The 15,179-nt window shown below is 49.4% G+C and overlaps 1 protein-coding gene across 2 annotated transcripts; it reads right to left on the bottom strand.

Annotated features, from left to right (window-relative positions):
- Positions 1–1,337: 1,337 nt before the first annotated feature.
- LOC128275632 (facilitated trehalose transporter Tret1-2 homolog) lies at positions 1,338–14,845 on the bottom strand. 2 transcript variants are annotated; one of them, XM_053014200.1, is made up of 6 exons: positions 14,166–14,845; positions 12,483–12,515; positions 3,503–4,026; positions 3,200–3,405; positions 2,260–2,864; positions 1,338–2,185 (listed from the first exon to the last, which is right to left on the bottom strand). In XM_053014200.1, the coding sequence occupies exons 1-6, from the start codon at positions 14,177–14,179 to the stop codon at positions 1,900–1,902; spliced, it is 1,668 nt and encodes a 555-aa protein (XP_052870160.1). In that variant the 5' UTR covers positions 14,180–14,845; the 3' UTR covers positions 1,338–1,899. The 2 variants fall into 2 exon arrangements, with proteins under 2 accessions (XP_052870160.1, XP_052870162.1); XM_053014202.1 differs by lacking the exons at positions 12,483–12,515; positions 14,166–14,845 and adding an exon at positions 8,163–8,240.
- Positions 14,846–15,179: the final 334 nt, after the last annotated feature.

Here is a 15,179-nt window from a genome sequence, read left to right as displayed (position 1 = left end):
GGGAGCGGCACAGCAGACGTTGCCGTCGCCCATGGCCCGAGCCCTGCGTACGTGCCCTGTTTGATGACAAGTTTTTCACGTGAGCTTTCCCGAGGCACCCAGCACCAGGCTACTTCGATGCATCAAAAAGTCACATCAGTCTGGGCTACGGCGAAGCACTTTCTTTTCCAATCCGATCTACGCAGTATGCCGTGCACGCCTCACAGATATGCATCTGAGAAACTCCAACAAAACCGCGGCTCCAACAAAATGCTAAGATACGGTCACCATTGGCAGAGATCGATTGCTGTAACTGCTTTTTACGGTTCGCTATGTAGGAAACTGTGCCAAATTGTTGAATTTTTCACCACCCAAATCGCTGGCGACTGCTGCGCGCAATTCCGTTTCACTTCCAGCACCGTTGCAGGACGACTGGTTCCCGAAACGCCAAAAACGCCGAGCGTACCGCAGCGTTTCCTGCGATGACTCAACTCTCCCGGCGAATTTATCTCCCGGCAATCCGAAGTCTAGCGGTCTGCGCTAAACGGAGATAGACTGCCGCCGAGATATGCTAACTGGGGAAGAGTGAAATGGCAAGATGATGTTTCTTTCTTCGAGAAGGCGGAGAGTCCTGCGAACAACAAATCGACCATCGAGAGCTTTGAGAGGCTCTCGTACCAGAAGAGAGCTTTTCCGGTAAGATTTTCCCAAAACAAAGCTACGCACAAACGCAGTAAGGACACCGCCACAGTTTTGCGCCCCTATTTTGTATGTCCTGCGCCGGTGTGTCCTGCGTGGCTGTGTGTGAGTGACGAATGGCAAGCAAAACAAGCCGCACCGGAATAGTAAATGCGGCCAAGTGCTTCACCAATACGACCAAATCGCGACGTTAACAACAGGAAGAGAGAAAAACGGAGCCACAATGGCCATCGAGAGTTTCTGGCTTCGAGAACTTATACTGGCAGGAAACCCAAAAAATCCTGTTCACATGTTATGTAGCTATTCTATCATCCAATAATCATTGAAACAGCAATTGCAAATTTAGTATTTTGTTGATTCGTTGGTTTATTTTAAAACCAAAAATATTGGAAAAATTTAGTTGATCTATCAGCCACCAGGTGGCGCTGATAAAGTAGATTGAGCAGTGCATTTGTACAGGGTGGTCCAAACTAGCTTTCCTTGTCTTTTGGTTATTCAAATATCGACGCAATATCGGTGCAAAATATCTATTGTTTCTGTCGCTGTATGGTACGTAGCGCCGTCTTGTTGAAACCAAATGTCGTCCAAATTCTCAGCCACCCACATAGAACAATAAAAGAAAACCAAGTTCTTCATATTGTGAAATTGTTTGTATTGTATTCATCGTTTGTCTCTCTTAAATCGACTCCAATCAACAGTTTGTCCCGAGTCGAATCCGGTTAACACGCTTGTTTTGAACTTGGATTGCATCAAATGGCTTCATTAGAGAGGTCAAACACCAATCCAACACACAGTGCAACATTTGCTTATTAAGCTAAAGTTCGTCATTAGAAAATACTAATCTTCAAAATATGTCTGCACACTCACGTATCTGAATTGAACGCTGCTTAGTTTGTAAAGCACGTTTTGCGTAATGTCACGCTTAATTTGAAAATACTAGAAATAAATATATACTCTCCTCCGTGAAAAGTGTCCCTACATTGGCACCACTTGGTGTACGGCGTGTGCTTCAGCAGGGAAAGAGTTTCCATCGTATGGCGTTCCTATGTTTTCTATCCTACGGTACAGTAAGTACATCTCCTTTTCACAAGTTGCACAGCAAATTTGAATACTGTATCATAAATGTTTCTTCTACATCCTCCAAACACTTAGCCGTCCGGTCGTTGTCCTTTGAACTCTTCGCATTCTTCTCGGGGCACCACGCTTCAACCACGGGGCGCATTAAGCACCATTCTTGTTCTTCAGCATCAGCTCAACTTCCTTCAGCTTCGCTTCCCGGCTCGGACTGCGGATGAGATGCTCGGTGACGGTCGTTTTGGCTGCCCTTTCCGCCGACGACCGCTGCGGTGACGCCTGGGACTTGCCGGCGAAGTACGCCTCGATTTCTGCCAAACTTTTGCCTTGCGTTTCCGGTAGGAAGAAGAGGGCGAAGAAAAATCCGATCACCGACACGACGGCAAACATCCACTGGACCGCGTACGCGCCTCCGAGCAGATCGCTGATTGTCCTAAAATTTAGAAGCGCAAAATGCGATGAGTAAATTGGTGCTCGCAGATACGTTGCAGTTCCACGGCCCATTACCGGTAGCTTTGGACGGCGAAAAACATCAAAAGATTGGCCATCGAGTATGAGATCGAGTGGGCGATGCCACGGATTTCCGTCGGAAACAATTCGGCCGTCATCGTCCACGGGATGGTGAGGAGTCCGATCATCGAGGCGCACACGTACAGCAGCAACCCAACCACCGGTATCCACGTGAGTGTTGTGGTACCCTCTTTGATCCACAGGGTAAACAGCCCCGACACGGACATGCAAAGCGCCATGCCGATAGTCGAAACCATCACCAGGTGACGGCGCTGGAACCGCTTCAACAGCCACGCGTTCAGCAGGGACATTGTGAAGCGCGTGAGTCCTACGAAAATGGAAGCCGTGAATGCGTTCACCTCGGTGCCTACGTCCTGAATGAAGGTGACCGCAAAGAAGAGTGTTATGTAGATGCCGCTAAACTGCTGGATCAGGAAAAACCAGAAGAGGATTATCATCGGTTTGTAGCCGGTCGGTTTCAGGAATCCACGCAGCTTGGACTGCTGCTCGCCGTGCCGGTTGACGTTTCTCTGTGCCTCGGCGATCTTCGTTTCGCGCTCTTTCAGCAGCGCATTCAGATGCATCTCGGACAGAGGTTGATCCTACGGGAAAAGGGCATGAATCAATCGGGGAAATCGGATCAGAGAAAGAAATCAAACGAGCGCCACGTGACCGCGGTTGACATTCTCAAACAATGACAAACAGCAGCAATCAATTTCCAATACAATCACTGAGCAAATAATCATATTTTGTCTGGTGCGGTCACGTTGCTCGGTAAAAAATGGGTGCAGCGTAGTACAAATCGCGGCCGGGTGGCCCCCGATATCAACGCACATGCAGAGCGCCACTCCAGCCCGAATGGCTGATAGGTAGGCGCCAATGACAAATCAATGGTCGTTTGTTCGACCATTTTATCAGCAGCGCGCGCATTGCTTACCGTGTGCTCGGGTTGGGGATACTTCTTGTAGAGAAAGCGCAGCGAGCGGGCCGCGTCTTCGATGCGCCCCTTCGACACCAGCCAAACCGGAGACTCGGGGACGAACAGCTGGATCAGCACGACCGGAACGACGGTGTAAATGATGCAAATCCACGACACCAACCGCCAGTTCATGAAGGCACCCTTGGCGTACGCGATGACCATGCCTGTTACGGAGGTAGGATGGCCGCAATGACCGGGTGAGAGACGAAACCATTAAGGAAATGATTTTCATTTCGTGATTGCCACCACTCGACGACTTACCGAGCGAGGCCAGCGTAGGACCGGATGAGATCAACGAACCGCGCATATCCGGCCGGGCTACCTCGGTGATGTACACGATGGCAGGGCTGGTTCCGAGCGCACAGGCGAAACCAGTCAGCACGCGGCCAACCATGATCCAGGTGAAGTTTGGCGCGAGGGCGATCGAGACCCAGCCGACGACGCACGGCAGTGCGGCCAGCTTGATCGTGTTGAGGCGCCCGAGAAACTCCATCATGATGCCGGCGACCAGTGACCCGATCGGGACCATAATCACGATGATCGACGCGATCCACGACGATTGGGCCTTGGTGATGGACACATCGCTGCCCGGTTCCTCTAGCTGCGGGATCAGAATAGCGGAGTAGGCCAACGAGATACCGATGACGATGTGGAACGTGGCGGCCACGATCGCCGACAGGATCTGGGGCAGGGCGGACCTGGTGTTCGTCTCATACTTGCTCAGCGACCGGCAGCTGGCAATGATCTCTCGGAAGGCATCATCTTTGTGCTGCTCGCTGTTTTCTCTGATTGGGAGCAGTTAGAAGAAGCAGAAACGCTATGAATATGACCGGAGAGACAAACCGTCGACGAGTGCATTGTGGCTCTAGCGCATAGGAATTGCCACCAATTGACCCCTGTCCCCGTGCAGTTGGTGTTGCACACCCAAAAGGAGGTCAAGGCTCACGCGGAGTGACACTGTGCACACGACGCGATCAATGGAACTGCTTGGTGCTTCCGTGATCGCTTACGAGGTTCGAATGAGCGTTTATCAGTTGCTTGGAGACATGTTTCATTTAGCATGAGCCGGCTTTTAACAGTGCATTTATCGCACCGGTCTCGCAAGGCTTACGCTTGGCTAATTGCAACCAATAGAGAACCGTTTTGCACCACACTCGGAAGGAAGGACAATTGTACCCAATAAACAGTGGGTAAGGCCCAATCAATTTGCGGTACCGATTACAGGAGAACATCGTGATTATCTTGTAAATAAACAACGTTGATTTGAGCCGAGCTAAAGTGTATATTATAATCTGTATTGAACAGACCTTCGATACAAGTGCTTTCACAGACCTTTCATTCCCCTTAGAAATGGCCTCAAAATTCGCGATCCCTGAAACTAAAATTGGAATTGGTAATCGTTGCTCACCCAAGACGCCAAAATGCTTCCAGTGGCCTTCTCGTTTCGTATCTCGCTTCTTTTCATGCGGTTTTATCTCCGAAGTTATCGCACTTTCCAAACGCTCGTTTACCAGATCCACTATGGGCAACAGCATCCCACGCTGTGTAGCGGCAACTGTCGAGACATGCGGGGACAGCACATCTCCTTGGAAGGTGTTCTTGACAACACAAGCGCCATGTTGTCCTTCAAACGAGCGTGGCGTCGCGATGTCTGGACGCGTGCCTTTAATATTGGCTGGTCGATAATCCGGCGACCGTGGGAGCCGGTTGGAAGCAGTTAAGGCACCGGAGTCCAAAAATCCAAACAACCGAATCCCCCGAAACGCCCATTCGACAACATATTTCGCGAGGCGCGAGGTTATGAAGCCATAAATGTGTAAATTAATTCGCATCGACTCGATTATCGGCAACCGGCGCGGTTTGGGGGCTTCTGCACGTGAACCGCGCTGTCTTGCCCGTCGCGAAACGTTTCTTCGGTAGCATGAGACCATTCTTTTACGCATCTTCTCGCGTCTTCTCGCACAAAGATCAAGGTGACGATTGTAGTCGCTTTTTTGCGTTATCTTGTGGGCCGTTCGGTCCGTTAATTTGCGGAGATAAATAGCAGCCATCGATGGCTGGCGAGGACAAAACATCAGGCAAACATTCCTCAAGCTCAACCTTGCAGTTTCATTATCATCTAATCGGTACCATTATTGGCCTGACAGTTGACCAGCAATGGGGCCACTGTTTCCCGTACAGCCCCCTCTTGCGAGATGCCAATCGGGAACGCTACCGTCGAGTGTCGCGCGGCTACGAGTTTGTTATCACTCCTCGAAGGGGTAGCAATCGTACTTCGGGGGGATGAATGATATGCGTTTGTTTCTTTCGACGTGAACGCGGCATAACTGCGGCGTACATTTCGGTCACGTGCGGCAACTTGAAGCAACCGAAGAAGGCTTCCGATAAGCCTGTGATTGTGATCGATCTTCTCATTACGACATACACCGACATTAACCGGACTATGAAAGCGACGGAAAACATCTTCCACTTCCAAAGTTCGTTGTTTTTCTACGATCGAAGACTGAAAAATAGTACTCCAAATTACGACGACTGTAATCTCAAGCAATTCACTCCAACCGTAATCTATCGGCGCGTTTTAGACCATATATCACTGTGTCGCGAGTGGACAGACCGATCAAAGAGATAATTTACAAATTAATCTCCCGTTTTCTAATCGAGTTGTCTTATAAATCAATAAGATAATTGCTTCACCAATTTGAAGTTTGTTAAGTTTTACAACATCGACATTCTGTTAAGAAGAATTTTATCCTATTTTTTTTCTTAAATCACTCGCCATGCCAGACGGAGAACCACGTAAAAACTCTTTCGCTTGTTTTCCATTTTCTGCCGTCCGGTTTTTTTACGCGGGACGGCAAAACTCGTACACCATCAGCTGATAAGTGGCCCTTCGGCAATCGGGAATACACACACAACACGCGAACCGGACCGAAGCAAAGGTATGGCGAAATGGCGGCTAAGAGGCGGCCTCCGTGCCTGAAATGGTTGCGCGATTGTTGAACAAAAAGCGCGCAGAAGAAATTGTAATAAGTTGCTGAAGTACGCTGAAAGATGGCGACCAAAACCGGTTCCAGCATTAACGGGAACCGGCGGATTGACGGGGAAACGTATGCGGGATGGCAGCGAAAACTGTGACGGGCAAAGTTCATCCCTTCGCCGAGCTATCCCAGCATGTCGACGGCCGAAGACCACGCAGCGCGCGAGTGAGTCATCTTAGGCTTTCGGAATCGAACGTTGAGGCTAAGAAAATTGCCGCCAATGGAAGGGAAGATGATGCACTTCTCGAAAGTTGTTGAATCTATTTTGGTGTTTTGAAATCAAAGTGCCAAACACTGTTTGAAGGCGTGTGCGCTGGTCTTGCAATTTATCATGGACTCATAGGATCCATAAATCGAACAGGTTTGGTAGTAAATATTCCTTACAAATTGCCTCCTGGCAGCGCATGCAAATCCACAGCTGACCGGCTTGAGCCGGTCAGATCCACAACCGCACACCGTAGAGCTATCAGAGCGATCGCCTCACCAGCGGAAACTATTTTTGGAAGGTTCAAGGAATCTCAGTGGCCCCCGAGCGGATCAATCGATTGATCGTAGCCCGTGTGCCGATTTTCTATATCATTTTTATTTTCTTTACATTTCCATCGAAAACCCGAGAAGATGAAAAAATTGAAACGAATCCAAGATCCACTGGAACGGAACCAACACCCCACACAAGGGAGTGCTTGGCGTGCGAAGATAAACGGCATAGCGGCGGTACTTCAACATGCCGATCGCGTATCGTGGCGATGGATGGGCACGAAAACGTGCACACAGTTTGGGGCCGCCGCTACCGGATGAAGTTGAAGTTTGCTTGGCAATGTCTGCGGCAGGATGGAAAAAATTTACGACTTTGGCTACTCCGCCACTCGCCGGAAGGTCCGCTGGTTGACGATCGCCAGCGCCTCCGGGAAGGGTTTACGATCGCGTTATTTTCGTGAAAAGAAAATAAAATATGCAATCAGTTGTGGAAGGTCAACGAAAGGTTGTACAGTCGATTGCTTTTGGCATCCACGGCAGCGGCGGTTCTTTGAGCAACTCAACGCCGACGGACCGTTCCGATTCCGAGCGCGCCGCAAATTCTTTGCATAATTTTAATGATGCTGACCATGTCTCGCAAACCGTCTTCCATAATAGTTACGCACTAACTTAATAAGGAAAATGGCCAGGGGCCCAGGCCCACTGTCGGAGAAGGTTAAAAAGAAGTCAGCGCATACAGTTCCGGTCCAAACCCCGTCCAAGAAAGGGAATAACATGTGCCGAGCGAAGCCAGCGTACCTGCGGCACCGTGCAAGGGTCGTTCGATTTTATTCACGTATTTCCGTTAGTGAAACGGGGCTACGCGACCTAGACAAGTCGCGACGTTCAATGGTATAACAGGTGTACGGCAATGTGCCGCGTCTGGCATCGATTCAACGGTAAACGGCCCCCGCGAGTCGGGATGTTTGATCGAAACGCCAGTTAGCTACTGACCCTGAGCGACGGGTTTAGGTGAAAAATTCACAAGAAATCGATCCGTTTGCCGTTTGGCGAGATGACACTTCACTGGGAACATGAAACGATGAACGGGTAGCGAAGGCATGAAGTAGGAATTTGAACATGCGAATTTACCGCAACAAGCTCTCGACGCCGTCGTAGGATGCGGTAGTGTGACATTGACCCTGGAATGTGGGTGATATTGGCATTCCTGCAGCGCAGCGGCACGTTGCGATATCGTCATCGTGGGCGAAGTCGTGTCTCCGATCGAACGGCAATTACGACACATGCCCGATGATACCCGATGTGACCAAGGACCTTCCGTAACAATTAGATTGTTCCCCATGAGCGTGTTCGTATGAAGGATATCAGTGACGAGTGCTGCCCGGCCACTACAACCCCATTATCACCTTATTTCCATTCAATGGTGCTAACAAAAGTTCCGGTTCCGCCTGTTCCGATGATGATGCTGCCCCGGTGAGTCCAACAATGTTGCACCAGGACTGAAGCGATTTTGCGTCCCACCGGGAGATGTAATCATTCGATTGTGGAATATAATTTTCTTTCAATTCAATGCAATTGCATGCAGGCGGCTCAGGCGGCGAGATCAGGCGCAGGATCTGGTGCGAGTACGGTGAACCATCGCTTGGGACTCACTACGGCACCACAGTTGCCACTTTTTGCCACCGTAAAATAGTTATTACAAAAATGCGGCTCTTAATTATGGCACAGTTTATGATTCCAGCGGCGGTGGTTCTCCTTCGTGATGGACTTCTGTTGCCTGCGGCCGTCAGTAATGCAGCAACCTTGGGCAGCCGGTCTTCTGTATCGCTGCAGCTGGCTTGACAAGGCTCTAAACCGTCGGTGTCGAGATTGAGAACGTCTTCACCAAGCTCACCGTTGTAAAGCGCTCCTTCAGCACTGGCTCGTCATTCGCACGTTTGGCAGGCCAACGGGATTCGAGCCACAATCGGAGCTCGTTAAAATTGGATCGATGATGGTCAAGGCACGACGCGGTTCGCCCGGTTTGCTCCGTCCACCAGAACAGCACACGTTGGGCCACGCGAAGCTACTGGTCGGGCGGTCGTTGGAATGTCCCAATGAGTGGACAAACATTTACACCATCATTTCGTGCCTTCGTACTCTGCCATCGCCTGTCGCTAAGAAGAATGCGCTCGCACTGCTTTGTTTGACCACGCGACGCGACGTGATTTACGCGAATGTTTGCGCGCGCTGCAAGGAAACTGCAGCCGCGCGTCGTGGGGTCGACGCAACGCCACACACCGGAACTGAAAGGACCACCGCTTTTCGCTCGCGAATAGGTCAGGACGACCGTGACCGAACGACTGACTGCCAATCAGCTGCTGGTGCAGCGGGAAAAGCATCGGCGTCGGAAAACTGTGGTCGATCGAAACGGCGAAAAGCGGCCCGAAGCCAAAACGGTGTGTGAGTCTGGGTGTCGACCGGTGGCCAACACACGCCGGACGGACGTTGGTGGTAGTGATATGTTTTTGTTTCTGGCAGGCAAAAATAAATTTATCCCTCTGGCCTTCGGCACCGACCATCACAACAGTCCGCCTGCCCCGCACAACATCCCCGGATTGACGCGGATTTAGCCTACCAGCTGACGCCAAAACCGAACGCCAAGAATGGAAATTTGGTGCCAAAATTGGACTGCCCGCATCGGCAGTTGGTTCTCGACTCGTCAACACTTAGTTACTCAGGCTACTAAGGTAGCGAGGACAGAAACCAGCACAAAACTTATCGTTTCCTTGGCATTAGCTAGTCGCTTGCCGGTTGACAGGCCAATTCAAGATCATCTGCTTCTCGGGAAACGGTTTTCCCTCTCGAACAAACAACGTTTTCGACCGACCCTATCCTTGGCCACCCGCCCGCGCGGTTTATTGCCTCTTGCCATGCCACGGGGACGAACGCACGGCGAATTCGATCGTTCACATCGTGTGCTTAAGCAAATATTTTGTGGCCCGTGCCGAAGGTCGGCTTTGAACTTTCACTGGCAAGCGCCGACTGTTATTTCATGGGCCGTCGGCACACATCCGCGAACCAATGCCGATGGCCGGACCGCGGATTCGACGTACCACGATCAATCTTCCAACGCATCCATCGTGCGGAATTAACGCGGGGACGCCCCGCACCGAGTGTTGGCCGGGTGTTTGATTTATGAATTGCCACTGGCTGGATGGTGGAAAGTTTATTATTTTGGGCTAGAGAGAACCGGCGGCCGCTTGTGGATAGTTGCCGTCTGTTTGTTCACTGTCCAACGGCGCGCAGAACGCGATTTATCGGCCATCATCCATAATGCATCTGTCGAAGGCAAGTAATCAACCTAACATTAACGTTGTGAACAGTACAGTTCAGACAACAATAATGTCGCTTCCAAAATTTTAGTCTAAATTAGTTTTACACAAGGTTTTTTTTATAAGTCCATATTTTTACAGTCATTTTCCAGTGCATAGCATCAAGACACCCAGGGCAACGGAGAGTTGGCCATGACCATCAAGATCCCCATCATCGTTCATCAATGTACTACTGGGCTTGGGTCATCTTACCCCGTTCATGAGGAACCAATTATCTGCGCTCGTCCAGCTGGCCATAACACCTCATCGTACCGGCTAACGACTGCTAAGTACACCATCATCCTCGTCGTCGGCTGACGACCGGTTCCCACTTTCACGATCTTTTCATTTTAATTGGCCTACCCGCCCGACCTTGTTTCGTCGCAATCCGTCAATGGAGGTCATGTTCTGCAGCAAAACAAGCACATTGGGTTGGTTTCAATTTGAAACCGTGCGCCATCTTTCTACCGCACGTTCGTTCGTCATTGTGTCAATTATCCGTTCCTGGAGTACATTTTTATGTTGCAACAAGATGATAAATTGTTCGTTTCCAAGCCGTCGGGGGCGGCGGCGATTAACATTAGATTTCTGTGCACCGTTTCCGAGCCACAGCACTGGCTGGCAACCGATATTGAAACACGGAAAAGAAAAAGGTTTTTATAACGGCGTGTTAATAGTAATCGATTTTTGCGTTTCGCGTTAATTACTCACCGACGGGAATGGAGGAAGTTGCCACATAATACACCCGGCCCGGTTGCAAATATCGGAGTCACTGTGAGTCATGTCACTGTGAACCGCGGCAGCCAACGCAACCGTTATCAGAATCGCGGTGACCCTGTTTCAGGCGTGAAACGACCCAACACTGCTTCTCTATCGTGGTAAGCAATAACACCACACGCACAGCATTGGTCACAAAAATGGATAAACATTATGCTGACACCGCGTTTTTCACTAAACTGTCGTTCACGATCGCCAACTTACGAAGATTGTTTACTTGTGACGAGAACAATGCTTGACGATCAGCGGGAATTGAAAAAGCGATATGGATTCTCGGTTTGATTACGTATTCAGTCATTTATTTAAGTGTTTCCGACCATTCACGATGCCTCAAGCAACAATCCATAAAATCATTGCTACAAAATGGCCATTGAATGGTCTCTCTGTTGCCTTCTTTTGACTCCAGCAACATAATTTTCATTTTTCGCAATAACCATCGCGCGCACCATAAACGATCGATCGGTGAATGGCAAACGACAAACGTACGAAACGTTATGGCTTCAATCGTAGAAAAAGAAAACAACCCGCCCGATAACCATTTACAAACCCCCAGCCAGTACAAAGCATTTTTTATCTCTCGAGTATTTCTCTCACCGGGAAAAGAGTGGCGTCACCGGGGCTGTAATCGTTGTCGCCGACACGGGCCAGAAACGTTCCCATGCCTGCCACACGGGGTATTGCTCGGAATCGATCTGAACTTGAACCGTGAAAAGTTGCACAAAGTACAGTGCCCGGGGCTGAGGAAAACTTGGGCCATGTCTAGCATTTTTCTAGTTAATTTGATTTGCTTCGATAGACGCGACGTAGCCAGCCATTCGTCTGGTTTCGCTGCTGCGGCAAAGTAATCGCTCGGTTGCGATGCGTGTCATTCGGAAGTGTTTGACGACGGAACGGGCCTAATCCGTGTTGTGCATTAACCGATTGGCAACAGCATGAGTTTTAAATTAGCAATCTCTAGTCGAACCTGCGACGAAGAAGACATTGTAGAGAGAGGCAGAACATCCGATCGTAGCACCGACAACGATCCGACCTCACTTCCGGATGTTTGCACGCTTCGCTGCACATCGTTGCACTTTGGGCCTGCCCAGTGCCGACATTGTGTAGGACAACAAAAGTGTTTGTCGGGCTATGCATGCGCGTCCGCAGCATAACCCCACGGATGATGAACCACATTTTCCGCTCCCCACGTTTGGTTGATTGCCACAGTTGTGTCCAATTTCGCGCACCAATCGCAAACAGATTTTATGCCCGGTTCGAGACGCACTTTTCCTCATACCAAGAAAGCGGTCGCCGGTATTTTTGTTGACGAGAGGCGGAAAGTTTCTACATCGTTCGACCATCAACAACACACTTTTCGAAGTGTGTCCTTCGCGCAGAAAGTGTCGTTACGTCGCATACTCAAGTGGTTTTGCGAAACTTTGGCAAGCCAGGCTCCGTATCTAATTGGTCAAAGTAAATTAAAACACCACCAACATTCTCGGCTGCGACTTTGGTGTGTAAGTAGAAACAGAGGCAATGTTTTCTCAGTTCTTGGGAGCTACCGGTTCTGGGTATCCGCCTATCAAGTAGAAATATTCGGTTTGGTTGTTTACTTACCGCTGATGCAGACTGAGAACGCTTGATCCGATACTGAAATTAGAGATTTGGTAAAAAAAAGTTCTTATTAATTATGAGACGCAAATGTTTGTAAGTAATATTTGAGTAGCACAATAATGAGATTTCCTTCTTCTCTGGAATGGTTATCTGGCCTTCACAGCTACCGTTTGCGGTATCTGTGGGCTATGCGGTTAGTTGTCCTTCAAAGACGCAGCGAGTCAGTGGAAAGTGCAAAAGTGCAAAGAAGGTGGTCCCTCTGTTGCACTCCGAGTGGCACGCCGGTTTTTCTTGAACGCAAAAAGCGTCTCACAAACGATTTTATTTGCTTTCGTTTGTCCTTGGCTGGGTTTAGTTCTCATCGAGCCGAGGGTATTCTTTGTGTAAACTTTCCTCGCTGTACTTGCCTTGTTTTAATCGAGGCTTTCTTGAAACGAATAAAATCACTCGGACGCGGCGAAAATCACGAAATACGTGCCAGATGGACACAAAGCGAAGCGAAAGAAAACCTCTGTTGTCTTCAATAGCACAGCAGTGGTTAAATTTTAAAATTTTGAAGGTCAGCAACTCAATGCCTTTTCGCCGGATTCAAGTTTCGCCAACTTCCCCTGGGGTCATCTTTCGTTCTTCCCTTTCTTTAATTATACCACCCAACATGATCCCCGCTATGCATGCCACCTTCAAGCGAATCGACCGGCCATCGGACGACCTGACGCAACGCTGGGGGCTACACATTATATGCTGGCGAAACTAATTTTGTGCGTTGAGACCACATGTTCCGCTGGGGGTGACCACAAGCTTGACTCCTGTGCGGTGGTAAGAATACGTTGTTGCCACAAGCCGAAACAAAATCCCACGCAAACCAGTTATTTGGAGTTCGTGGACCCTCCCTAAGGGTGTGTGTGTGTGTATTGCGAGGCTTTGATTAGCTCTTCGCCAAACAGTTCCTCGAAGGACTTGTTTGATTTTGGAAGACGTGACTTCTAACGGTCATTACCCCAAACTATTGGCAATATGACATTCTCTATCGGGAAAGGAAAAGATATCTTCCGAAAATTGACAGAAAACAGATTCAAGGTAGCTCGTGTTAGCCTCGATTTGAGGGCTCAATCTGTGAGTTTTGCTCAAAACAACCGCTCCTTCTAATGGGTTGTAACGGATGAACAATATACCGCTGCCGAGGTACAATTCCAAATCTTTTGTCCGCCGGAAACGGAAAACACCGCCCGTTGGCAATTTCACCCCATCAGCGCTTTTTATGGAACAAAAGTGCGCACGGAACAAAAAACGGCTGAAGATTTGATTGCTAATTCGCAACCCAACCAAACACGTTACGACATCTCGTGATCTCGCGGCACGGGATTGTAGAAAAATATGATGTGTGTGGTCGCTTCGGATCCAGTGGCTAGATTCAACAGCACGTACCGCCGTAAAATCAATAACTTTTATTTTTGTACGAATATTGTCAACGTTCGTCACCGCGGTGCCGTGGCGGAACGCAACTGCATTTTAATGCACTTTCAAACCACACAAACAGCTGTGCCGTTAGTGCCAGTAGTGTTTGGCCAGATGCAATGTTCCTTCCACTACAATGACGAGAGAATTTAAACCTACGGGTCTCGACGAGACCGACGAATGATAGTAGTTTCTGTGACAAACTTCGGAAATCAAACTAATAAAGCTTACCTTAATGGATCCATCCTTCGGGTGGGTAAGTTACTGTTTTCACGAGGACAAATAACGTGTTGCCCAGCCGCGCGTTTAATCGATTACTGATTAGTGGAGGCCCACAGAAATCAACCTCCGGAAAGAGCCAGGAAAATGGGTGTTGACAGTCTGCAGTGTTCCGCGCCTGTTACAGTTGGCGATTGTTTCGAATTACTCGCTTCCGCAAAAAAGGAAGACGGCACCCTTCCGCTTATGTACTAAGCCATAAATATACTAATGACCGCGAATGACCTCAGCGACGGGCCACCGCGCAAAGAACACACCACAGAACGCACCCTCCACGTGACCGGTGAAAACCTTCACCGAAATAATACTTCAAAATGTGAATTCCCGGAAGGCCCAGAATTGGCGGCGAGGAACTACACGGACGTCACTATGGTTCTCTGGGATTAGTAGTGCTATTTCTCGTTAGCAAATTACGGAAACGTCGCGTCACTTATGGCACACAGCGTACCATTCGGCCGGTCTTCTGCCAGGTCACGGTCAGCGGCTAACGAACGACTATTTTCACCCGGTTGTGCACGCGTTGCGCGGTGCGTAAATCAATATCACGCAGAGAAAGAATGCTGTGTTTCTCTTGCTAATTCTTTCACATCACGCACTTCTTCATCGAGCACACGGGACTAACCACGCTTTTCTGCGGTGCACGCGCCACGAGTGACAACCTTCACGGCCAAAGAGTCGAATGAAACTGTTGCATGCCGCGTAAACTGAATGACGAGACCGTTTTCGTGTTCGTGTTCGTCGTCCCGACGACGATCGTGATATCTGGCCCGGGAAGCATGACGCCATCGTTTTTTGTTGTTGAACATAAACTGGTTAGGAATCCATTTCCTGTCCCCGGCTTACAGCTGTTGGGGGGCTCCCCACAGAGACATGACGCTGTTAAACCGAGGAGTTGGTGAGATTTTCGCTTCATGCGGCGTTATTGGGTAAATGGCTTTCCCAGCTGATGCGCCCGAAAGCTTTCGC

This window comes from Anopheles cruzii, chromosome 3 (genome assembly GCF_943734635.1).
Source record: "Anopheles cruzii chromosome 3, idAnoCruzAS_RS32_06, whole genome shotgun sequence".
In the NCBI taxonomy this organism is placed as follows: Eukaryota; Metazoa; Arthropoda; class Insecta; order Diptera; family Culicidae; genus Anopheles; species Anopheles cruzii.
Note: the sequence above shows the minus strand (reverse complement) of the source record. Positions and strands in the feature narration are given on the sequence as shown.